This window comes from Vidua macroura, chromosome 8 (genome assembly GCF_024509145.1).
Source record: "Vidua macroura isolate BioBank_ID:100142 chromosome 8, ASM2450914v1, whole genome shotgun sequence".
Lineage (NCBI taxonomy): Eukaryota > Metazoa > Chordata > Aves > Passeriformes > Viduidae > Vidua > Vidua macroura.
In genome coordinates, this window is record NC_071578.1 from 35,552,082 (window position 1) to 35,575,728 (window position 23,647).

General features: G+C 39.1%; 1 protein-coding gene across 4 annotated transcripts in view; it reads left to right on the top strand.

Moving 5' to 3' along the window:
* The window catches only part of HERC4 (HECT and RLD domain containing E3 ubiquitin protein ligase 4), a 29,486-nt gene extending 5,839 nt beyond the window's left edge, over positions 1-23,647 (top strand). For all 4 annotated transcript variants that reach the window (XM_053983392.1, XM_053983390.1, XM_053983393.1 and 1 more), the window contains 22 exons: positions 628-704; positions 2,723-2,944; positions 4,921-5,012; positions 6,209-6,339; positions 7,025-7,185; positions 7,553-7,629; positions 9,670-9,794; positions 10,311-10,370; positions 10,867-10,978; positions 11,257-11,446; positions 12,462-12,634; positions 13,609-13,725; positions 14,698-14,721; positions 15,232-15,330; positions 16,459-16,626; positions 16,729-16,872; positions 17,726-17,892; positions 18,686-18,752; positions 18,974-19,056; positions 21,465-21,648; positions 22,186-22,288; positions 23,182-23,647. In XM_053983392.1, coding sequence (XP_053839367.1) covers positions 628-704; positions 2,723-2,944; positions 4,921-5,012; positions 6,209-6,339; positions 7,025-7,185; positions 7,553-7,629; positions 9,670-9,794; positions 10,311-10,370; positions 10,867-10,978; positions 11,257-11,446; positions 12,462-12,634; positions 13,609-13,725; positions 14,698-14,721; positions 15,232-15,330; positions 16,459-16,626; positions 16,729-16,872; positions 17,726-17,892; positions 18,686-18,752; positions 18,974-19,056; positions 21,465-21,648; positions 22,186-22,288; positions 23,182-23,390 — 2,785 coding nt within the window. In that variant the 3' untranslated portion in view covers positions 23,391-23,647. The remainder of the gene's footprint in view (positions 1-627; positions 705-2,722; positions 2,945-4,920; positions 5,013-6,208; positions 6,340-7,024; positions 7,186-7,552; positions 7,630-9,669; positions 9,795-10,310; positions 10,371-10,866; positions 10,979-11,256; positions 11,447-12,461; positions 12,635-13,608; positions 13,726-14,697; positions 14,722-15,231; positions 15,331-16,458; positions 16,627-16,728; positions 16,873-17,725; positions 17,893-18,685; positions 18,753-18,973; positions 19,057-21,464; positions 21,649-22,185; positions 22,289-23,181) is intronic.

Sequence of the window (23,647 nt, forward strand, 5' to 3'; positions counted from 1 at the left end):
TTCTAGTTAAAAAAAATTCGTGTTGGCCAGGGTCACTGGCTTGTTTTCAGAATGCCATAAGCATTCCAGGTACCTGAAGTCCACACACAAAAGTAACAATTCCTTGGAACCTTAGTAATTCATGACTATAACATTAAAAATGTTCTATCTGCACCAAATTTAAAAGCCCACAGGCTTTTTTTTCTTTTTTTCTCATCCCAAGTTGAAAGCATTATTCGTTTTAGTGCACATGTGCTTTTATTTGCAGCTTCTTTATAATACTGTGCAATATGTATTAGGTCTGTAAACTGAAGTTTTAGAAACTAGAAAGTAAGAATGAATTTCTTCTTGTATTCTGTATTCATTCCTCCATTCACCTGTGTGAGATTGCCTTCCCAGCACGTGAACTTCCCTAATCCTTCATTATGGACTTTCACAGACTTTATTTATTTGAAAATAAGACAGAACCTGACCTTAAAAGGTTTAGAAATTAAGCAGTTTTGACTTCAGATTTTACTAGATAGCGTCTAATTGAAATTGAGATGTTTAATATACTTCAGTGGAAAGGATTCACATTTTGTGTATTACCCTTTATTTCATGCATGATCTGGTAGCTTAATTCTTTCTCTTGTTTTCTTACTCCAACAGAAATATTAAAAGTTTATCAGAGATCCAGATTGTTCAAGTTGCTTGTGGTTATTATCACTCACTAGCACTCTCAAAAGGTAAGCCAAATTCTCCTGAAGTTTTGTGTAATTTCTTACCAGGGAGTTTGGAATTCTTCAAGTTTTTTTTTTTCATTTTTTAAAGAAAATGTGTTTATTAAACACGCTACCACTTAGCACAGATGGTTGGGGCTGTGTAATTTCATGATGGAAGCTTGAAATTCAAAAACAAACGTACAAACGGATGTTGAGTTGTGCTTTTATTTCTTCAGGGGGTGTATGTGTGTGTTGGGTTTTTTTTTGATTTCATCATCTGGCTTTCATGTAACTTCCTTTGTCTTTCGTTTCTTTTTCTTGGTCCCCAAACTTTCTCATCCTGCTAGGACACTGCTCTGTCCCTGGTCTGTTCTAACCTGTAACCTCAAGTTACTGAGGCTGGCAGGAGTGGCTTTCTTGTGTGCTTTATTATGGTAAAGCCTCTGGTTTTTGGTGCTTCCATAGTTAAAATGCCATGTCACATATAAGCCACCTTTTGAAAATTTAAATACCTGTCTTCAAATTTCTGCTGGGGCTGTGAGCACATACTTAGTTGGCTTCACCTGTACTGCGTGTCTGGTTAGTGCAGCTCTCCAGAAACAAAAATGAATTTCAATTGGCTTGTCGCTTTTCTCATCACGAAATAGGAGAGTTGTGGCCAAAGCTTCCACTTGGAAAAAGTGGATGCTGAAAAGGGTTAATAGGAACTTCCCAACTCAAAAGAAAATTCCAGAAAGTTTGTAGTTTGTCAGTGTTTCTTAACAATGTGTGTTTAAAATATGAACCGAATAACTTTGGGGAGGCAGGTGTTCATTACATGCTGAATGACTTTTTTTGTCCTTTGAGTACACTAGTGTGTACTGACCACGTGTGCCTGGATTCTGTATGTGACTCTTCATTGGCTCATATTGAGCGTTTCCTGTGCCATTATGTATTCTCAGGTGTAATTATCATTATAACCCAAGGAAATGCCTTCGTTTCAGGGCAGGCAGAGCTTTAGGAGTAACCCTTTGCTGAGTTAAGATCTGCAGCAGAAAGCAGCGAGTAGCAGAGCTGTGTTGTCAAATGTTAGTCAGAGGTGCAAGAATGTCACAGGAATTTGTGATTAAAAATTCACTCCGTGTTTTAAATAGTTACAGGCTTCAAGTACAGCATCACTATTTTATTGCCAGGTCATGGATTTGCAGCTCCGTTTCTGTTCTTGACGTGCGCTGTAGGGTTTTCTGAGTTTAGTTGTTTATATAAATAAATAAAATCTGAGAGACCTGTACTCCAGGGGATGGGTTTCATTGTTTCTCCATCTTGATAAAACTGTTATTGGAAAGGTGGAGATGGGAGAGAGATAGGAAACATGTTGAAGGTAACGTTGCTGTTGAAAACACACCCCATCAGCAAAAGTAAATTATTTTGCGTTTAGATGTTAATCTTTAGGATAGTAAATACCTTGGCAAAACATTGGTTGTTCAAGAGACTGTTTTATTTTAGAAACAGTCTTAACATCAATAGGTCTTTGTCATTCTTTAAAATGTTTTTTTTTTTTCTTAGTAAATTATCAAATGACATTATAAATGTTGTGCTTCGGTGATCATGTAATGAAGACAGTATTTAAAAAATATGTCTCTTAAATTGTCTGTCAAAATTTAAGTATCTTACCTAAGAAAACCTTAAATGAAGCTTTTGATTGGAAGTAGGAAAATTTTCCATGTCCAGCATGCAACTTTAGCAGACATCTGTGCAGTAGTGGAACTTCCCATGGAGCAGTGTCTTGCTTTGTAATAACCAAACTCAGTTGATCTAGCACTGTTGAAATAGGAATGTTAAGAGCAGCTTGGAGGGGTTTGAATGCGATTTAAATACTTCCAGTCTGATTAAATGCTTGAATTGAATGCCTGCAAATTACACAAGAATGCTTAGCTTCAGAAGTCAATAATTTGTATGCGTTTTCAAACTCATTTGAAGAGTGACAGTTGAACTGGATAAACATGGTATTATTAAACTATATTAATTGTATTTCTTGGTTGCTTATTTTTTCCTTCAAACAGGAAGTGAAGTGTTTTCCTGGGGACAAAACAAATACGGCCAGCTGGGCTTAGGTTATGAGTATAAAAAACAAACCTCACCACAAATGATTAAATCTCTGCTGGGAATCCCTTTTGCACAGATTGCAGCAGGAGGAGCTCATAGTTTTGTACTCACTCTTTCTGGAGCCATCTTCGGATGGGGACGCAACAAATTTGGGCAGCTGGGTCTTAATGATGATAATGGTAAGTAAGCATTGCTTCAGGAGAGTTTGATGCTGAAGGGTTTGGGTTGTGAATCTGAAGAGAGCAGTGTTCCTAGGAAAGGAGCAGACACAACAAACTCTGTTCAGTGCTGTCGGAGTGTGCCAGTGCCACGTGAGATTGCACCAAGAAGGCACAGAGGTGTTTTCCTCAGCTGTTTTGTAAAGAGAATGCTGGCAGTGTTATGTTGAAGTTCTTGCCTGCTTCACTTGTATTCTTTCCCTGTTCAACATCTTCCTGTGACTTAATGGGATTGAATTAGCATACTGTGCAGTAGTTACAGTTTGAACTGAATTTTATGGGATTAAATTGCTTGGCAAAAGCTGTAATCTGTCAAAACTAATTGGTTGTCCTTAGTAGTCACATTTAAACCATCTTCATTTTTTACTGCCATTTACTTTTACATTCCTTCTCACACCACTTTTGATAATCATTCACAATTTTTGGCTAACCGTTTCCGAAATTTCCTCTGCTAGATGGATGACACTCTAAATGATTTTTAAATGATTTTTAAATTATTTTTAGCAATTGGTTACATTAGACAAAAATTGTTTCTTTGTTGGTTGTATTCTGTTGTATGCACAGTGTGTGCTCACAGTGCTCCAGGGTAGCAGTGTTTGCTGTCAGCTTCCTGTAATATACAGTTTAGTAGTGGATAATCTATAGATGGTTTCATGAGTTCAGATTTTCTTACTGGTTCATTGATGTCAGCACCATTTAAAATAGGGAAAATGGGTTGTAAATAAAATACTCAGCTGAATGCGTTAAAAATTGTCATGTAATTCAGGTAATAAGAAAGTTACAATTATTTTTCAGAAATCATGGGAGACTTCAGTTGCTTCTACATATTCTTTGGAATGTGTGTAACCCCAGGTTTTTATGTAGCATCACTTCTCAATAAAATTCCTTTTAAATATCTTCACAGGGTTTCTTGCAGACATGTTGCTAGGCCTGACAGGTTTTAAGACATTAGCACTAACATTTTTAAAAATTGTCTTTGTGCAAAGTTGACAAAGTTGACTTGTCCTAGCGATGGAGGGAAGTTATGTTTGCTTCCTGTTTGTTCAGTGCTCCATTCTGTTATGCAATTAGTGACATTAAACTGTGTGTAGAAATATACTTTGTAAAGAAGCCAAACTGATATTGATGCCAAGATGATTTTTTGCCTTTTCTTTTATACACCTTTTATGTATCCTCAGTATTTTTAGGATGCATCCTTGTAATTCCTTAAGTCTGGTACCTTAGTCCTGGTATTCTGTTAGGCCAGGAGAACAAACATCCTAAAGGCCTCGTAGTAGGAGGCTGGAAAGCCCTACTGTATCTTGGGAAACCAAGGTCCCCTCTGGAACATGTGCTGTAAAGCAGAGATCTGGCTCATCCAGGGGGGAATTCACAGAGGGGGAATATCAGGCCATTCATCCAGGCCTCCCACTGGGGCATCCCTGTTAGATATGCTAATTTGTAAGGTCTGTAAAGGGCATACGTGATCTGCCGTGTGTGTGCGGCGCGGCGCGTTCCACCTTGGCAGAGTGGTGCACCAAGAAAGATCCTTCCTAAAACACCGAGGTAGAAACCCTTATCCCTGAGCTGTATCTGGCCCTCAATTTTTAGGACCAAGGAAAAGGCATCAATACCAACTCACAGGAACATTTTAAAAACATGAAACACATAAACAATTAAAAACAATGGTCATTTCTTTTCTTATGGCCAGTGCCACATGTTCCATAATGTCATGTTCCATATTTAGTGGTCATATTTCAGTGTAGTAGTCCCTTTTTTTTTTCTGTAGTAACACTTCCATCTCCAAGATCCATAAACTAAAGTCATGGTGATTGTGTTATGCTAAAAAATTTAAACTGCTTGCTTGACTAGAGCCAAATTAGAATAAATGAGCAAAACTATTTGGGTTTTGATTTTTATTGTCAAAATAAGCGACCTTTCTCGATTAAACCTTTCAGACAGGTATGTTCCTACACTGCTGAAGTCCCTGAGAAGTCAAAAGGTTGTTCATATATGTTGTGGAGAAGATCATACTGCTGCCCTTACGAAGGTACACAACTTAAAGATACGTTTATGCTCCAATTTTTTTATGTTTCCAGGAGAAGGTGCTACCTGAACAGGAAATAATAAACTAAATTCTGAATAAAATTTCTTCTAAATTTATGGGATTAAGTTGAGAAAAGATTGGAAGAATGGTTAAATATTTGAAAAAAAAATTACCAAATACAAGCAATCTTGCATTCTAAATGGTTATTTTCCTTTTTCATGCATAGACGTTAACTTCAAACTTACTTTAAAGCTGATAGGCTCGGCTGAGATACTGAATGTACTGGGAATGTTTGTAGAGATTGCCACCCATGTGCATGGCTCCACTGTCCCCTGCAGAGCCAGGGGCTGATACACCTCTTGTAGGCAGTACTGTGTATATGTGTGTGAGCATTCTCCAAGTCCTTCTGAAGTTCAGAAGAACCTGGCACTGTTTGCTATCCTGACTCAGTGACTGAGGCTGTTGGGTTTTCTCAGTGGATGCTACAGTTTTGGTGATGTTTTCCAGCTGAGGGCCTGGCTGATGCAGAGTAGAGTTGAATGAAACAGATTCACAATTTTAAAGCATCTGAAAATGGCAAGTTTCAAAGTTGTTGTGAGGTAAGATGTATAACTTCTGAAAATATTTCTGGTTTAAACATCAAAGGTGTTGGTTAATTTCTTGATTAATCAAAAACTCTTAAATTACTTGCCTTACAACAGTGTTGAAATTTCTGGTTTCTTATGCTTTCAAATAATGAGGCTATTTCAGTCATACTGTGCATCATCTGCTGAACAGGGCAGCTTTCTGTTTGCTAGTCACGTCAAAATTTCTATTCAGAGTTTCAAGGTTAAAGTATACTTTTTAATAGTGTGAGTTTGTGTATGGGTGAAGTTCATCAAGAAAACTGGAAAAAGGGAAAAATGAGCATTAGGCTCTATAAATGACACAAGTTAATGGCAGGACTGTTGTATGATAATAAGGAAACTAGATGAGTGTCATTTAACACAAGGTAATATTTCATAGCTGTGCCACATTTTCATAACTCCAATTAACTTGTGACTCCTCTGTGTCTCAGGACCCTGTTGTGCCCTGTATATTTTCTGTCCTTTCCCTGCAATGCCAATGTCGTCAGCAAAGATTTATTAAATCCCTATTTCTGTGAAGTTTCTTGTTCTGAGCTATAAGATCATCTTAATGTAAAAAATTTATTTATTTAGGAAGGTGGGGTTTTTACCTTTGGAGCTGGAGGCTATGGTCAGCTGGGTCATAACTCTACCAGCCATGAGATAAATCCAAGGAAAGTTTTTGAGCTTATGGGAAGCGTTGTCACGCAAATCACCTGTGGCAGGTAAGGTCTACTCTGTGCTAACCCTGTGCATCTTACACATAACTTGTTCTGTATAAAACTTTACATCTATTTGCAATATGAAGTGGGGGGTTTTGTACCCTTCGTGGTCAGGGAAGACAAAATGACCCCTAATAAAAGATATTCAGTGATGGTTTGGGGATTCTAAAAGCATTCACAAGAAGAGCTAAAGGAAGTTGTGTATTTGAGAGGCCGTGATTTTCTAAACTGGCAGTGTGAACAATAGTGTGAGGTGGGAAAGAATTTGTTGCTGCCACTTCATTTCCTGTTGAAGAACAAGTGTGTTTGGGAAAGTACAAAATAGTTTACACAAATTCCCAGCTGGTTCTTCACAGGCCTGTGGTAGGAGAGGGGGCATCTAGAGTTGAGCAGGATGGGAAGGGAGAGGAGGTGCAGGCAGTCTTTAGACATTCACTTCTGATATGCTCTAAAGGTCACACAGGGGCTGAGCACTGGCAGCTCCATTCTGGGAACCTTTCCATAAAAAAGGAGGATTGCCTATTGGAGTGTAAATGGATTATTGCCAGTGGCAGGGCGTTGCAGGAGGGCAGTGGAGTGTTGGGTATGACAGGACCTTTCACACAATGCTTAGCACAAGTCCTGGCCAGGCCTGCACAAAGCTGGCTCCAGTGCTTAGGTTTGTGTTACTGAATTCTCTTTGCCCTAGGCAGCACACCACTGCATTCGTCCCTTCTTCTGGAAGAATTTACTCTTTTGGACTGGGAGGCAATGGGCAGCTGGGTACAGGGACCACCAGCAACAGGAAAAGTCCCTTCACAGTGAAAGGAAGCTGGATTCCCTTTAGTACTCAGTGCCCAATGAGCACAGGTAAGCACCAGCTGATCTATTTTCTGCTTGGTTGCCTGTTCCTTTATAGTGGCTTAAAATTCTTGAGATTTAAACTGATTATGGGCTGTAATCATTTTTTCCAAACAGTTTGATTCCACTGTGCTCTGTGTTCCTGCTGGAGGAATTCCATGCCTGTGGCTGGTGGGTGAGGGCCTCTGGTTGCGCTAGACCTAGAACTTGCCTCAGGGAAAGCCCTTTACCATTGTATCACTTAACTAGTGTGTCAGGGTATTGTATCAAGGTCCTGCCACAAGGGAGCCTTTTTGTAACTGAGTGTTGATTGCAGTGTCTTAATCATTTTCAATTTCACGTTTTCACAGTGGCCTGTTTTTTATTCCTATTACAGACAGTGAGGAGTGCTACTGTGTAAAGCGAATTTTCTCTGGTGGGGACCAAAGTTTTGCACACTACTTCTATCCGCAGGTAACAAATTAAGTGTGATTTGGTTCCAAAGCTTGTGAAAATTGGATTTTAGTTTTTTGGATGTATTTTAAATGATTTTGGTGTTGAAGGTGCATGTGGCTATGTTGTAAAGTTTGTTGGAGCAGTGTGGAAGCAAAAGGCATTAAGTCATGGTAGCAGCTGGAGGGCTTGGATCCAGTTAGTGTGTGTTAGCTGTTAGGAAACTCTTGAGACTTTTTTTGGCATAAGCTTTTTTCTTGATGGATGAATGCACTTCTTTTCATGTCATAAGGGAAGAATTGATTGAATATTTGAGCTCTTTGCTCCTTGCCCAGTCCTCCTCATAGCTCCTGACAGCAGCAGCTTTGGTGTCTTCTGCTCTGTAGCCATTTTGAAGTTACTACAGTGGTAAGGAAACGAAAGGAGCTTTTTGCTAAAAATTACTGGTGGTGACATAGTTAAAGTCAGTTTTATTGTAGTCTTAAAGCTTACATTTTAAAGTAACAAGAATTGATCTGTTTAAATTCTAGTACATAAAAGAGTCTAGAAGGACTTTACAGTAAAAATGGCAATGTGGAAGTGTGATGGAAAGAAAATGCTATTGGAGGGTGAGTTGGGAGATAAAATAAAAAGAAGATGAAGATTCATGGGACTGTTTCCAGTACAGCTCAGCAGATATTAGACCATGGGGATTAATGAAGCATCAAGAGCTGAATATGTAGGGTGAAAGCTAACTTGGACACAAGGGAAAATGGATTTTAGTGGGGAAGCATGTTTATGAAGAAAAGCTGAGTACAAGTCAGACTTGCAGCAGTGCTTTGTGCTCACAGCCTGTTCTGCTTGCTCAGAATCAGCAGTTTTTTCTAGGATTGACTTGTTGGGTTCTTTTTCTAAATTCTGATAGAGTTTTAACCATTGCTGTATTTGAGAGAAACTTGCTTAGCAGGTGTAAACTGGAAAATTGCTTATAACGGAGGCTCAAAACTTGTCTATTAAAGCTTCCTTAATAACTTTATGTGCAATTTTCATAATTACTGGAGTAGTTTCTGACTGACTAATTGAGGTGAACTGGAGACTGTATGAATGCAGTTATTGTGGCTTGTTCTGTAAAAAAGGTATTAGCAATAGATGAACTTTGATGCTGCAGGAGTGTTCCTTTTAGTACTCTTTGGTTTGGTGATTTGTGTGGAATTCTTACAAAGTTCTGTGCATACTGTACCCCTGGGGGTTGTGTGTCCCTGCCAGTTAAGGTGGCCCAGCCAAAATGAGTTTTCTCAAGTCAGTTTTTGGGCTGCTCAGTTCCCTGAGTTGTTTTCTTGGGCTGGACAGAAGGGAAATGGTGGAAGTGTTCCTCAACCTGATGCTGTGGGATGGGATCAAAAGTGCTCATTTTTGGCAGCAGATGGTCATTGTCACACTGAGTCTGCTCAGTGTTGTCAGATGGCACCCTCAGGAGGAATGTTTTCTCTTGATAGTTTTATCTTGTTTTTGGTGCTATTTGCCATCTCCTTTTGAACCAATGATCCTACTGAAAACAATGATCTTGCTTCTCCTCCTCTTTACTATTACAGCTCTTAGTGGAATTCATTTTGTATGAGCAGCACTTCCAAATGCAGCTCCTCTGGTGATGCAGGGCGTGTTCACAGAAGCATGATTCTTGCTCAGAGGAGCCTGATGGAAGTGGGGTGGAAGAACATCTGTCTGAGAAATGGAATGGCTCGTTTCCTGTGTGCTCACAGCTTGGCAGGGAGCTAAGTGGCTCCTGGTGGCTGGAGGGGAGATGCTTGCTGCTCACATCTAAAGCTCAGTTAGTGTTCATCACGGAGACAAGTAATGTGTAAGGAGCTGCCATTAAGCATGATGTGTGAATTAACACCTAATCGAGATGGTTTCAGTGTATGCTCTGCTTTCCCAGGGAATGCAGAACTGTTAAACAGAGCATTTCACTGCAAGAGTCTGGGTAGGCAAATTGTCAGCTAAGACAGCTCAACCTTAAGGTGATTTTTCTGAAAATCAATTTTGTGTGCCTGATTCTTTATGCTTTCTTTAAAATTTATTTAGAACATGGTGCCACCAGATGATTTTAGATATCCTGACCTTTTGAAGCAGATCTGGACTGTGAATGAAACGTTTATTCAAAGATTGCTGAGTTTCCCATCTGGAAGACTTCCTGTAGAGATAGCTAAGTAAGTGATGTAAGGGAAAGCAGTAGTCTTTGGTGATTCTGCTTCTGAATTGAGCATTAATGGGGCTTTGGGCATACATAGCAGAGCTATTTGTAAGTACTGATTTTATGACGTGCAGAGCTCTTGCTGTGCATTGTCGTGCTTGCTGAGATCCTTCAGACTGTGTCATCTCTGCTCCAGTTTAGATGACTACACAAGATGAAATTAACTATCTAATTGCACATTGAAAAATAGCAATGCATGTAAAGGAATATGAGAACAACTCAAAGATTATTGCTTCTATTTTAATAAAAGAGTATGCAAAGCAATTGAATTGCAAGACTGGCTGTGATTTGAGCTGTCTTAAGTGTTGAGTCTTGAATGGAGGTTTAATCTAGTATTGTTTAGTCACATTTGAGTCAGAGTCCCATCCTTTGCACAATATAATTAATTAGGGATTAAATACATGCTTTTTTATTGCAAATGCTAATTTTTAAAAGGAAAACCAAATGTAACTTTTCATGTGACCAATTTCAGTGAAATTGATGGAACGTTCTCCTCTGCTGGGTGCCTGAATGGGAGTTTTTTGGCATTGAGGTAAGTGGATGGGTTTTTAACAAGTGTTCCTGTGGACAGCATTAGTTGTGGCTCCCTGCCTTCCTGGTGTCCCTTGTGTCAGCTGGGACACCTTCCCAGGGTTTCCTGTCTCACTGGTGCTCTGATACCCTCCGTTGAAACTTCTGCTTCTTTTGTGCCCTGTGTTTTGTCAGCTGCCCCAGTGAGAATGGCTCCAGCCTGTCTTGGCTGCTGCCGTGTAAGCCAGCAGAGCTCATCACATTTGTCAGCCACTGGTTGTTGGTAATTCCTTGTTGTTGGCAGTTCCTTGCATGGGCTGGTTTACATCCAAGTCTTTTTGTGTGATTTTCTTGCGGTCAGAGGAGATTTTTTCCAGTTCTTTCTAAGGTTATATAAAACATGGAAGTCTGATATATTTTAAATCCTTATTCAGTAGGTCTAAAATTCAAGGGGTAAAAGTCTTGAGTTGCTGAGAACACAGAATTCAGTCTTTCTGTTTTGTTTTTTCTTCCTGCAGCAATGATGATCATTACAAAACCAGCACTAGATTCTCAGGGGTTGACATGAATGCTGCTAGACTACTCTTTCACAAACTCATACAGCCTGAGCATACTCACATATCACAACAGGTTTGTGCTGCATGTTTTCTCTACATTTTTCAACCCTGTAAAGAGATTTATTTACTCAATAATATATTGACTGCAAATGTGTGAAACCGTGTTTTGTTGTGACAATTAGGTGACACATCAGCATATTCTATTTTAATATTTACTGACGTTTTCTAAATGTGTAATTGTTTCCACTGAAGCTCTTAACTAATCTAGAAAACAATAGTTTTCATTTGCATGGGCATTTGTATAAAATCTCAATTGTGTTAAAATAAACAGAATTTTCTAATGTGCTGTAGGTGGCAGCTAGTTTGGAAAAGAACCTTATTCCCAAATTGACCAGCTCCTTACCAGATGTTGAAGCTTTGAGGCTGTATCTCACTCTACCAGAATGCCCACTGATGAGTGATGAAAACAATTTCACAACGTTAGCTATTCCTTTTGGAGCAGCTATTCTGAACCTAGAAAAAGCTCCTCTGAAAGTTCTTGGTAAGAAACTGAATTTTTACTGTTAAAACTAAGGATCTGCAGATGAAAATGTACAGAAATTCCATCAGTGAAGACCTGGCCCTGGCAGCCCCTGCTGTGTATTTACAGCCATACAATTCTCCAGTGAGAAAGTTAAAGCTTAACATTGCTTGGTGTAAGAAAACACTTATTCTGTTGCTTCAGGGTGAGTTAACAGGCCATCCCTGTGAATTCATCTGGTATTGTAGGTTTTGGACTGATGCCATTTGGGAGGAATTAAACCGTGTAGTTCAGTGTAATTGATATGCGTCTTTGCTCTTTAAAGTGAAAATTATGTGGTCAGACAGCTAACAGGCTCTAAGCAATTTACAGAAGTGTTGCAGAGCAGATGTTAAATTGTCTTGCTTGTGACTACAGCACCTGTTCTGAGCTTCTGAGGCAGTTGATCTTTTCTTGCTGGTGCCAAGATGTGGTCTTCAAATACGCAGCTGAGGATAGCTCTGGTTTTTTAACTCTGCTTCTTTACACTTTCTTGTTGTGACTCGCCTTAAAGAAATTCAGCTAAAAGAATTCTTTTTGGAACATTTTGCTTTTAATTGGTTTTTTGAGAGGCTACTTTCATTTTGCTCAGTTATGCTTTGCCTTGTAATCTCGCTTTGGTTTTTTCAGTAGTTTTTGGTGAGAGTAAAGAAAAGCAAACTGATAGTTTTTAGAGCTCTAGTCCTTTTCCATCATTTTCTATTGCTCTCACTACTGTTTGCTTAAGATTTCAGGTTTTGAGCCATCTTTTTTTTCTCAAACGTTACGTTATTTAACATTTTTTATCAAATGTCACTGTCTGGATGAACAGACTTCAGGGGACTTAGATTTGATGTGTAACAGTAGTGCGTTTGTTGTGCTGCAACTTTTTTTTTTGGAGTCTGTAGTAACTGATGGTTATGCTTTCTAGCCAAACATGTTTCTTAGTTAAGAGGATAACTTAACATAGTGTGGCAGTGACAAGTACTAAATTTACATGTTCACCATGTGTTGACAGAAAACTGGTGGTCTGTACTTGAACCTCCCTTGTTCCTCAAGATAGTGGAACTCTACAAGGATGTCGTAGTGCACCTTCTGAAGCTGTGCAAGATGGGCCTTCCGCCTTCTGACAGAAGAATACTCACCAATTTCCTACACACAGCCTTCAGAGTTCTGGAAATACTGCACAGAGTACGTTTGTGGCATTTCTGAACAGTTCCTTGGCTGCTTGGCTTTGTCAGCATCTCTGTGCTGGGTAGTTGGTAGAAGCTAAGTTACTTATGAGTTTGAGAGATCAGAATTGCATCTACAGAAATATCTGTAGTTGTTCCATCTGGACCTATGAATCATTGGGATTCTGGATTCCAGTCTGACATGATGATGGAATTATTTTTTGGGAGCACAGAGTTACCCAGTCATTTGCTTCTGTGAGGGTATGGATTAAAGTGAGTGGGAGGAAAAGGGGTGACAGCTCTGGGATATTTTGCAGATTGAGTATCTGGTGGTTTGGAGGGGGATGTGGGAGGTATTTGTGAAAAGTAGACTTAGATTATCTGGTTATAAAGGCAGGATCTTTATAACTGTCTTGCTGCTTTGCCAGTTAGCAGTGCTTGGCTGTCCTTGGGAAAAGAAGTGTATTAGTATTAGGAAAATGTGGATGCTTCTGGATTAAAATGGTACTGTAGAGACAAGCCTCTGTATAAAGTTACTTTCCCCACATCTCTCTTTTTTTTAAAGCTTATTGTTTTTAAATGGAAACTGTTCCTCTGCTCACAGGTAATAGTGTTCATACTATAACTAAGACTAGAGTTATTGAATCATAGCTCTTAAACCTGTGCAAATACAGGAACAAGCATTTGTTCCCTTGTGTACATGAACATGTGTATTATCACTGTTCCTGTGAGGTCATCTCATGTTTCAAAGTGGCAGCCCTGTTATGCAATACTGTAGTGCAGTTAATTGTATTTTCCTTCACTCTTTTATGGGTTTTTGAATAGTCCATATATCTGTGTCTTTAACATTATTTTTTGCTTTCTTGTAGGCACTGTTGTTTTTCTAGAATTTTTTTGGTAGCTGGGTATCTGTGGCTGACATACGAAATGCTTGAAAAACATGGAAAAATATCCCTTTGAAAGCTAATAAAAAAATAAATTGCACTTCCTTAGGTAAATGAAAGAGGACAAGTTATACAGTATGACAGATTTTACATTCATGAGATACAAGATTTGATAGATATCAGAAATGACTATGCCAACTGGTTCCAGCAGCAGGTATTGGGAATGGTAAGTTGTGTTGATTTTTATTTGTGTTTTTGTGGGTGTTTTCCTCCCATGTTTTGTGTTTGTTTTATCCCTTTAAAGAAATCCATAGATTCTCTAAATCTGGGAACTTTTTTCATAAAAATACCTTCACAGACGAGCAGAGCTGAACAGACTCGTGTCAGGTACTGGCTAAGGAGGAATTGCTGAGGTGGTATTTTTCTTCCAGGGTGTCATTCTTAGGACTGACACTGCTCAATATTTGGATCTGTCAGTTCAAAAGTGATTCAGAATGCTGTCACTGGAGACTTGCTGTGTCTAAAAAGTTAGGAATGTAATAATCCATGGTAGGAGAACATCCAGAATAATCTGAATTGCCATATTAGACAGGTCCAGTCAATGAGAAAGCTGCAGCTCTCTTGGGTAATGAGTGCAGCAGGGAGCTACAGGGGCAGATAACTGATGGAATTTTCTGCTTTGAGTTTAGCAGCCACAACTGAGATAATTAATTCCTGCATCTGTAAACAAAAGAGTGATAAGTGGGAGTAAATTAATGACTGTGCAGAGAATTAGTGAGTTGGATAGGTTTTTGCCACCGTTCCTTGACTTTAGCTTTGAAAGAATATTGTAAGTAATTTAATAAGTTTTATCTAGCCACCCATATTTTATTATTTTGCAACAGTACCAGCAGATGTCATCAATTAACGTGTGGAAGTAAACATTTTAAGTGTGTAATTTTGTGCTTCCAAGCAAACATGATACTTTAACAGCTCTGTTTTTAAAGACTGATAAACAGGGTGTTGAAAGACAAGCTTGTGTTTAATAAATGAATTAGAATGTTTATGGTTAATGTTTATTTCTCAATAAACCTTCTCTTGGGGGGAAGCAGTAAATAAATATTTTTTAAATTCTACATCAGAGATGAGTAATTAATGCAGACACTAATGCTGCTTTTTCATCTTAATTGTTGCTACCTTTGTGCAAATGCTGTCATAGGATGTCAACCATGGATTAACTGAGGTAAGATTGGTTGCAATCTGATTTCTTTTGAAGAATGTAAGGAAATCAGAAACGTGAATGTTAAGGATTGTCTGCCGTGTTCTGTTGGGAGTAAAGCTTCAAATTAGCCATAGCTGTAATCTGAAAAAAAATCTTTGTGGTGCAAAACTATGCAATTGTCTGTATTGCAAATTTGTAACAGCAGTTGGAGAAAAGGGCTACTTCTGTACCCACTAGCTGCAATAACAGTTCTGAAATTAAAATGTGCTACGTGAGAGTGTCGTTTGTGCCTGGCTTGATTTGGTTTGGCTTGATTGAGTTTTGCTGGGGTTTTTTTTGTTTGTTTTTGGCTGAAGTACTAAATCTACTTAATGTTCCTAAGATGCTTTGGTTCTGCATTGATAAGTCAAGGTTGAGTTCTCTTTCCAGTAAAAAAGGTGTATTGAATGAGTGCTACTGTAAAGTTTTTTTTTTAACCATGACTGTGGCTTTTGAATAAGCTGAGCTATGACATGGTTCTTTTCATTGCAGTTAACAGATATTCCTGTTATAATTTGCACATACCCATTTGTATTTGATGCCCAGGCAAAGACAACTCTCTTGCAAACGGATGCAATCATACAGATGCAGGTAGGAGGCTCTATTTTTAATGGTATGTATTCATTATTTTTTCCCTGAGTTGTGGACCTTGGGGGTTCCTGTTGTTTTTTTGGTTTGGCTGGTTGGTGTTGTTCTGCGTGATTTTTTTTTGTTGGTTGTTTGTTTGTGGGTTTTTGTTGGTTTTTGTTGTTGTTTTTTTGGGTTTTTTTTTAACTCTGTGTAATCTCTCCCCCATAAAAATGAAGGATCTAGTTTTAATCTCAGGGTATGTACACGATAGAGGGTAGTGGGTTTGGGATCACATAGAAATTAAGACTTTTTTGTAGTTGCCATACATTTCCAAGGAACTTCGTTTCCTTTCAGTAGTGAGCTGGCTTTTTTATGTGTTATCAACCCATAGTGTAGGTACAAACCCCCCAAACAGCGATAAAAAACTCAAACCCACAGCCCAAACAAACATAAAACCCCAAGCACACGCAACCAAAAAACAACCCCACCTCCCGCATGAGCAGACTTGGAATATTACCTGGGTCATTGATGTAAGTCATGCTCAAGTAATGGGCTCGTGCAGGAAAATACTACCTTGCTCTTAATTAATAATAACTGTTGTTTCATGTACCTTTAAAAATGTACATGTACAGTACCGACGTTTGATGGATTCAGGGAAATGTTGACATTAAATGTTTCTATTAACAATATTAAATAGTATTAAAACACACAAACTCTCAAGAGGTCTCTGTCATATTCAGAACATTTGCAACAGCATTTTCTTTTTCACAGTTTTAATACAGAATTTATCATGCAAGTTAAATTGCTTTTCATGCTGTGAATTAGTTTTTAATGTATGTTTGGTTTCATGCCAGATTTATATTAAACAGCTTGCTCTTCATTAGATGAAATACAGGATCTTTTTGCTTCCTTTGTTATCCAAGGTATTTTGACTGGAATGTCAAAATCTGGGTTCTTGTACTTCCCTGAGAGCAATGGGTAAAGGAAAAATGTTTCCTGAAACCAAATACTTCATAAGATAAGAGGAATACAAGGAAAACTTGGGCAAATTCAGTAGCTCTTGTACTAGTTATCCCCATCTGCACTTCTGTAGACAAGACTGCTGGACAGTTAATACTGACAGGAGTTTTTCTCTTTGTTTTTCTGCAGATGGCTGTCGATCAGGCCCACAGGCAGAATTTGTCTTCTCTCTTCATGCCAGTGTTTGAATCTGTCAATCCCTGCCTGATCCTGATGGTCCGGAGGGACAACATTGTGGGGGATGCTGTGGAGGTCCTCAGGAAAACAAAGAATGTGGACTACAAGAAGCCGCTCAAGGTATCGCAGGACACGCTGCTCACAGTGGGGGAGGATGTTTTTGGACAAACCTTGCTTTACAATCTCTTTGCAGCTCAGTGCTCACTGACTTGTGTGTTTCAGGTTATTTTCGTAGGGGAGGAAGCTGTCGATGCTGGAGGCGTTCGCAAAGAATTTTTTTTGCTCATCATGAGGGAGTTGCTAGATCCCAAATATGGAATGTTCAGGTACTACGAGGAGTCCAGGCTGATCTGGTTCTCTGATAAGGTAGGCTGTGGTCTGTATTCAGTCATTTTAACTTACAGCATTTATATTAATAATATATGAACATTGTAGTTTGTGGTTGTTTTATTGCAAGAGTAGGAACTAAGCAAGTATTCTCAAAAAAAGTTTATTTTTGTCATTGTTAGATCAAAACTTCCCCCATTCCTGGTTTACTCCTTACTGATTGTCCCCAAGCATGCCAGGTTTTTTAGGAAGAAGTAGCCAGAACAAACTGATTCCAAGGGCAGAATCAGGAAATCGAGGTGGCAGAGACCAATTCTTGAGGTGGCCTGTTGAACAGGTTTTCCTGTGTGCAGTTGCATTTATGGGTGATAGGTGCTCCTGGAGTTGTACTTTGTTGGAAGGTTTGATCCCTGCCTTTTCAGTCCTCTTCCAGAGAGCACTGACTGGGGTGGCTGGATCCCAAATACCTGAATATTTACATTTCCACAGGTGTGTTTAAAGCCTTGGTAATTAATTCGGAATAGTGAACTCTTCCCTCTTCCTCCCCAGAATGTTTTTTTTTAAAATTGACATCTTAAATCACTGAGTAGTGCAATAGGAAGTCACTGACAAAACCAGAATCTTAGTGCAGTATGGGTCCCCTGTAACCCAGAATATGTTGCATCTCAGCCTTTTAAATTTTAAGTAGAAAGGATTCTGTTCCCTTGGGTTTCAGTCTCAGCTGGTTAAACTTCATCCTCTGTTTCCTTGGTACTTACAGATACATACATATTTAAAGAAAATATGAATTAAATTCACTCAGATTATACTGTACTGTACACTTCTTCCTGGACTCTGCAAGGTTAAAATAACTGCTTTATTTTAAACCATCTTGTCTGTTTTCTGTTCTTAGACCTTTGAAGACAGTGACTTGTTTCATTTGATTGGTGTTGTCTGTGGGCTAGCAATATATAATTTTACTATTGTAGACCTTCACTTTCCTCTGGCTTTGTACAAAAAGCTATTGAATAAGAAACCATCCCTGGATGATTTAAAAGAATTGATGCCAGATGTTGGCAGGTAAGCAAGAAAGAAAAACAGGTGTTGGTAGAAATTAATTCTGAAATCAACATTTTCCTCTGAGAACATAACATTTCTTTTCCACAGTAACTGGGTAAACAGCTCAGAGTAAATTGCAGCCATGGTGTCATTTGATACATTTGACACTCACTGTTGTTAAACACCTGTGTCTGGGTGCTTGGTGTTACTGATTGTCTCTTCTGTTTTATGATCCTGCAAGAATTTTAGGGGGAAAAACCTTGAAATTCAAGCCCCTTGAGTTTTAGCCACTAATTTTATAAGCCCAAGTGTGAACATAGTTTCTGTTCTAAATTGAGTCCGTCAAGAAAATAGTTTTGCTTATTTCGGGAACAAAGACATGCTAAATATTTCCTTTTGACTAGGGATTTCAGTAGACTGACTAGCAGGTAGGAGGCTTAAATGAACAGAAGAGGATGCTTGATTGCCTCAGTGTTGTGCATGCCACAGTGTTCAGAGATTCAAGGAGAAATCAAAGATGTTAATGGAAGAGCTACTCAGTGGGTTTTAAGTACCAACTGCCTCTGCTTTGGGAACCCCTTAGCTGAAGTCTTAAGATAGGAACGTTCTCTCTTCACCCTGTGGTATAACCAAAAGGAAATGATTGCTTGGAATTTCCCAGCACTACACAAGGTGCAAGTCAATAAAATAATAAATGAAATAACAGTAGAAAGATACTTCTAAAATTTGAATTATCAAAGCATAAAGAACACTTCAGGAAAATAAATTTATTTTTCTTTCCCCTGATGCGAGTATTTTGTAACTTATTTTGCAGGGGAATGCAACAACTACTGGACTATCCAGAGGATGACATAGAAGAAGCATTTTGTCTTAATTTTACTGTAAGTTTTATACAGTGTTTGAATATGTCTTGCCAAGCTCATGCCATCTATTTTAATTGCCTCTGATGGAGTGTTTGAACAAAAGCATCAGCAGCTGCTGATCAGCATTGCCATGAGTTTTAGCTCCTGTGTCTGCCATTCATGTTGCTGTTAACTAAGTGGTGGGAAGAAGTATTTATGCAGCAAATAAGATTTGCACTATTTTTGTTTGTTTCTGATAGATCACTGTGGAAAATTTTGGTACAACAGAAATTAAGGAGCTTGTTCCTAAAGGTGCTGACATTCCTGTAGTCAAACAAAATAGGTGAGTTCTGTGGGTTACAGTGTTGCTGGCTGCCCTGGGAGTGTTACTGGGCTGCTGTAAATACCCTTTGCTGAGCTCTGACACTGCTGTTGGAGGCAAAACTGCTTTGGCTGTTTTCCCAAGCTCTTCTCACGTGTGTTGTTGAAGCAGCTGTTGTCCTGTATTGACACAGACAAGCTGTGGCTGCCCCATCCCTGGGAGTGCTCAAGGCTGGGCTGGACATGGCTTGGACCAACCTGGTCTGGTTGAAAATGTCCCTGCCCATGGCAGGAGGTTGGACTAGATCTTCAGAGGTCCCCTTCAACCCCAGTCATAAGCATTTTATAAGATTAAAAATGTTTGAGGTTCTGCTGATGCCTTGGAGTGCCTACCTAGGACAGAGGCTAGACAAAGTTCAGAGAATAAAATGGGTGTTTATTAAAGGCCTTCAGTGGATACCCCCTGGGCAGCCAAAAGCCTTCCAGAGGCTACACCCAAGATGGACAATGGTCACCAGTTTTTCAGACAATTATAAGTTTGGTCTGTTTTGCATATCAGGGGTTAATCCTCCAATTGCAGCTTCAGCTAATGAACTCATTTACCCCCAGTTTGCTCACCCCCTAATCCACTGTTGTTTATACTTTTTGGGGCCTGAGGCTGTAGGGTGTCTTTGAGTCACAGGCTCAGAGGGATTGTTTTGTCTAAATAAACGTGAAGAGAGTTCACTAACACTTTGTATGGAATTTAGAGTTATGCACTAATGCAGTGTAGGATTTGAAAAAATAACAGCTAAAGTCTTCAGGCATCACTGCAGGAAGCTACATATCATTGAAATTGAGTAAGTAATGATGAGAACTTCCAACAACTCAAGGGCCATTATTACAACTGCTCATTCATACGTGAGTATGATTTCAGTGAAGTTTTCCCTTTGTAGAGCAGATAACATTAAGTAAGTTAATCCAGTGTTGTTGTCAGAAGAGTGTGTGACAGGAGGGGTTTTATCCTCGGTCAAGGATTCTGTAACTTTTATTTATAAAAGCAGTCTTTCCTGCCCTTTGATGCCTTTCTGCTCCTGGAGGATAGGCAGAATATACCTGGTGGCGCTCTTGTCCCCTTTTTGCAGAATGTTCCAGTCTGTTCCTTAATCTTTATGAATTCTCTGTGCTTGTACTTCTCCCAGGGTAAAGGGAGAATTGACTGCAAAGAGCACACTCCATGAGAACTGCATGCACATGGAAAACACTGTCGCTTTGCAGTTCTCTGGTGTAGGTTTGATGTTCTGCCACTAAGTGACTGTAAAATGGGAGTTGAATTATGGGAAAAGTTTCAGGGTGCCTATGGAATGCCTGCTGCATTGTTAGCACACATTGTCTTGCAGTAATGAAGAATTCCTCTTTCTCAAGCTCCAAATATTCCATGATGCTTCAATTGATTTTATAATATAAATTAGTTTATCAGCGACTTTTCCCTGGAGCAGCCTTGCACTGTTAGTGTTACACAAGTTACCTGCCCTTCTGTAATTGCACAGCATGGATAAGAGGGAGATCTCATGGAGTGCTGAAGGGGAGGAGTGTGGATCACCACTTTGGTCATCTCCAGCATTTTCAGTGCAGCAGCTTCAATAAACATATCATCTAAATGTGTTCATATGATTCTGTAAACTACTGGTGCTATTACTCCAAGACTGGGGGTGGTGTTGAAATGCATTCTCTCTTTCCACAGTGAACATGTGTTGGTGGGATAGCTGTAATGTACAACTGAGGTCACTGCCAGTGCAGAAACTAAACAGTGTTCACTGGCACTGATTTCAAAAATTATCATAAATGCTGTATCACACCAAGAAGTTTTAGATCTCCCTTAAGTGCTGCTGGAGATGTTTCCAGCAGGATCTGAGAACTCCTTGTACCAAGCACAGATAACTGGCCATCTGTTCCTCAGTATCCCAGCTCCTTGGCACTGGTCTATTTACTGTGTAAGACTCTAACGTCCTTTTGAAGTTGATTTGCATTCTTAGTGCAAATATGGTAATCTTTTTAATTTTAAAAAATAGAACAGTGGGTTTGATTAGTGGCTTTCAGGACGCTCCCTGCAATTCAGGCCTTTCAGCTTGTTGCCAGTTAGTCCAGTTCACTGCAATGCACACAAATAAGGGAGATGTTTGTAGTGCCTGAAGTATATAACATTAAATGTTCCTGCTTTTCTGTTGCAGACTGCCCTCGGGGGTGTGGTGGGGAAATACATTCATGTGCCATTTTATCTTCACTGTGGTTGTAACATAAAGCAGACAATGCAATACATTAGGCTCCTTGTAGATTCATTTTCTATGCTCTGTTCTGTACAGAAATGCCCACTGGTTTATTGGTAGAAGAATGACATGTACTACTTCCTCGTTGTTTCCTTAGCATAATTCTTTCTTTCTCTTTGTACAGGCAAGATTTTGTAGATGCATATGTGGATTACATCTTCAATAGATCTGTGGCTTCCTTATACAGTGCATTCCATGAAGGCTTCCACAAAGTATGTGGAGGTAAAGTTCTTCAGCTCTTCCAGCCCAGCGAGTTGCAGGCAATGGTGATTGGGAACACAAATTATGACTGGAAAGAGCTGGAGAAGGTAAGAACCACAGTTAGCTATTGCTTTTGTGTACTTCTAATTTCAGGGTGCAAAAACAACCAGGTGTCCTCTTGAACTCTGTTTTAATTAACATGATTCCTGTCATTTATTGACATCTTAAAACATCAGTGAATGAAGATCCTAAAATTTTATTTACCTTCCTGCTTTAGCTTTTTCCACCTAATTTCTGAAGGAAATCAGACTTGGAAGAGAGGCAGAAAAATCCATGGAACCCCGAATCTTTCATATTAGACATGAGAGAGTGAAGTGATTGCACACAGTTATTAAAAGTAAATATTCTTGATTGTCAGAGCTCAGTGAGCCTTGGTCTCTGTTGGGATTGAAAATGCTTTGCAGTGCAGGCATCTGTCCCTATACTGAATTCAGACTGAACAGCTGAAGAAAATGGAGTGAGGAAAGTTGGTAGTAGGGTCTCTTGCTGTGTCCCTGTACACAAACTGCATTCATTCTGCTGCAGTGTCAGCTTATCCAACTGTTCTGTGAGCAAGCAATAACCCCATTTCCTGCTCATTTTAGAATACAGAATACAAAGGAGAATACTGGGCAGACCATCCTACAATTAAAATATTCTGGGAGGTTTTTCACGAGTTGTCTTTGGAGAAGAAAAAACAGTTTTTGTGTAAGTATTTGAAATTACTTCACAGAAGTTTCTAACTGAATAGGATCACTGGGATTTCAGGCTCCTGCTATAAGAGGGCAAGGTGTAATGATGTGATTAACTGTTTGGGAGAAAAATAATCATAGTAGAAAAAATAGATTGTGAGCTTGTCTCTGATTTTCTTGGGGGTGTCCTGAGTCATTCTGGGTGATGGGTAGTTACACATCACAGTAGCTCAGAGCAACATTTAAAAAAAAGAAAAGCCAGCCCCCCAAAACACCAACAGCCTAGTCTGCTGGTGACATTTATTTGGTAACTAGGATATCTTTCCCTGTGCTTTGACATACAGTTGACATCCTCCATGTTTTTCACTGCACAGAGATGGAAATTTGGAGTAGTAATTGATGGTAAATCTGTCAAGGTACTGATATAAGTGGTAATGTATAGATGATAAAGTAATCAAAGCTTGCTGTGAGTGAGGATTTGCTTAGAATAGATCACAGATTAGTTTCCAGTTCAAATAAATTACTTACTGAATAAACTAATTCTGTGTTTACAAGATTCTTGGAAATGCTCAGTAAAGATACGGCCAATGGATTTTAAGTTAGGAGGTTCTGTTGCATGAAAAACTTCATAGTATTTTTTTAAGCACTGTTTGGTTTCGTATGCTAAAATGAAATACTTTCCTTTGTGGATCACTTGTATTAGAGTTATGAGCTCAGATGTAGAAGGTGGAGACAGGGTTAAGTCATTATTCCCTGTTTTCCAGACTTCCAGACAGAACTGTGGTGTGAAAAGCTGGCCATTGCTGGAATGATTACAAAAGGCCAGCAGTGATTAGAACAGCATATGTGACACAGACAATGTTAGTCTTCAGCTAGGTACAATTACAAGCCTTTGTTTTTCCTTGACAGTGTTTCTGACAGGCAGTGATCGGATTCCAATTCTTGGAATGAAGTGTCTGAAACTGGTCATCCAGCCAACAGGAGGGGGAGAAGATTACCTGCCAGTAGCTCACACTTGCTTTAATCTTCTTGATCTTCCAAAATACACAGATAAAGAAACCCTGAAATCTAAGTTGATCCAGGCTATAGACCACTATGAAGGTTTCAGTTTAGTATAACTTGAGAAATGAAAGTTCCGTGTAACGTGGGATCATTGAGTTTTCGTGTCTTTCTTGTGGTGGTAAATTCAGTGGATTTAAGTGATGCAGTTGATAATATAACTGATTATTTGCAAAAAATGTTCAGTGGTATGGATATTCATGGGAGCCAAAAAAAAAAATCATTTCCGAAACTGAGGAGCGGTCTTAATACATACCTTCCTGTACAGAGCCATGTGGATTTTGCCATCTTACAATAAAAATGAGAGTATTGTGAA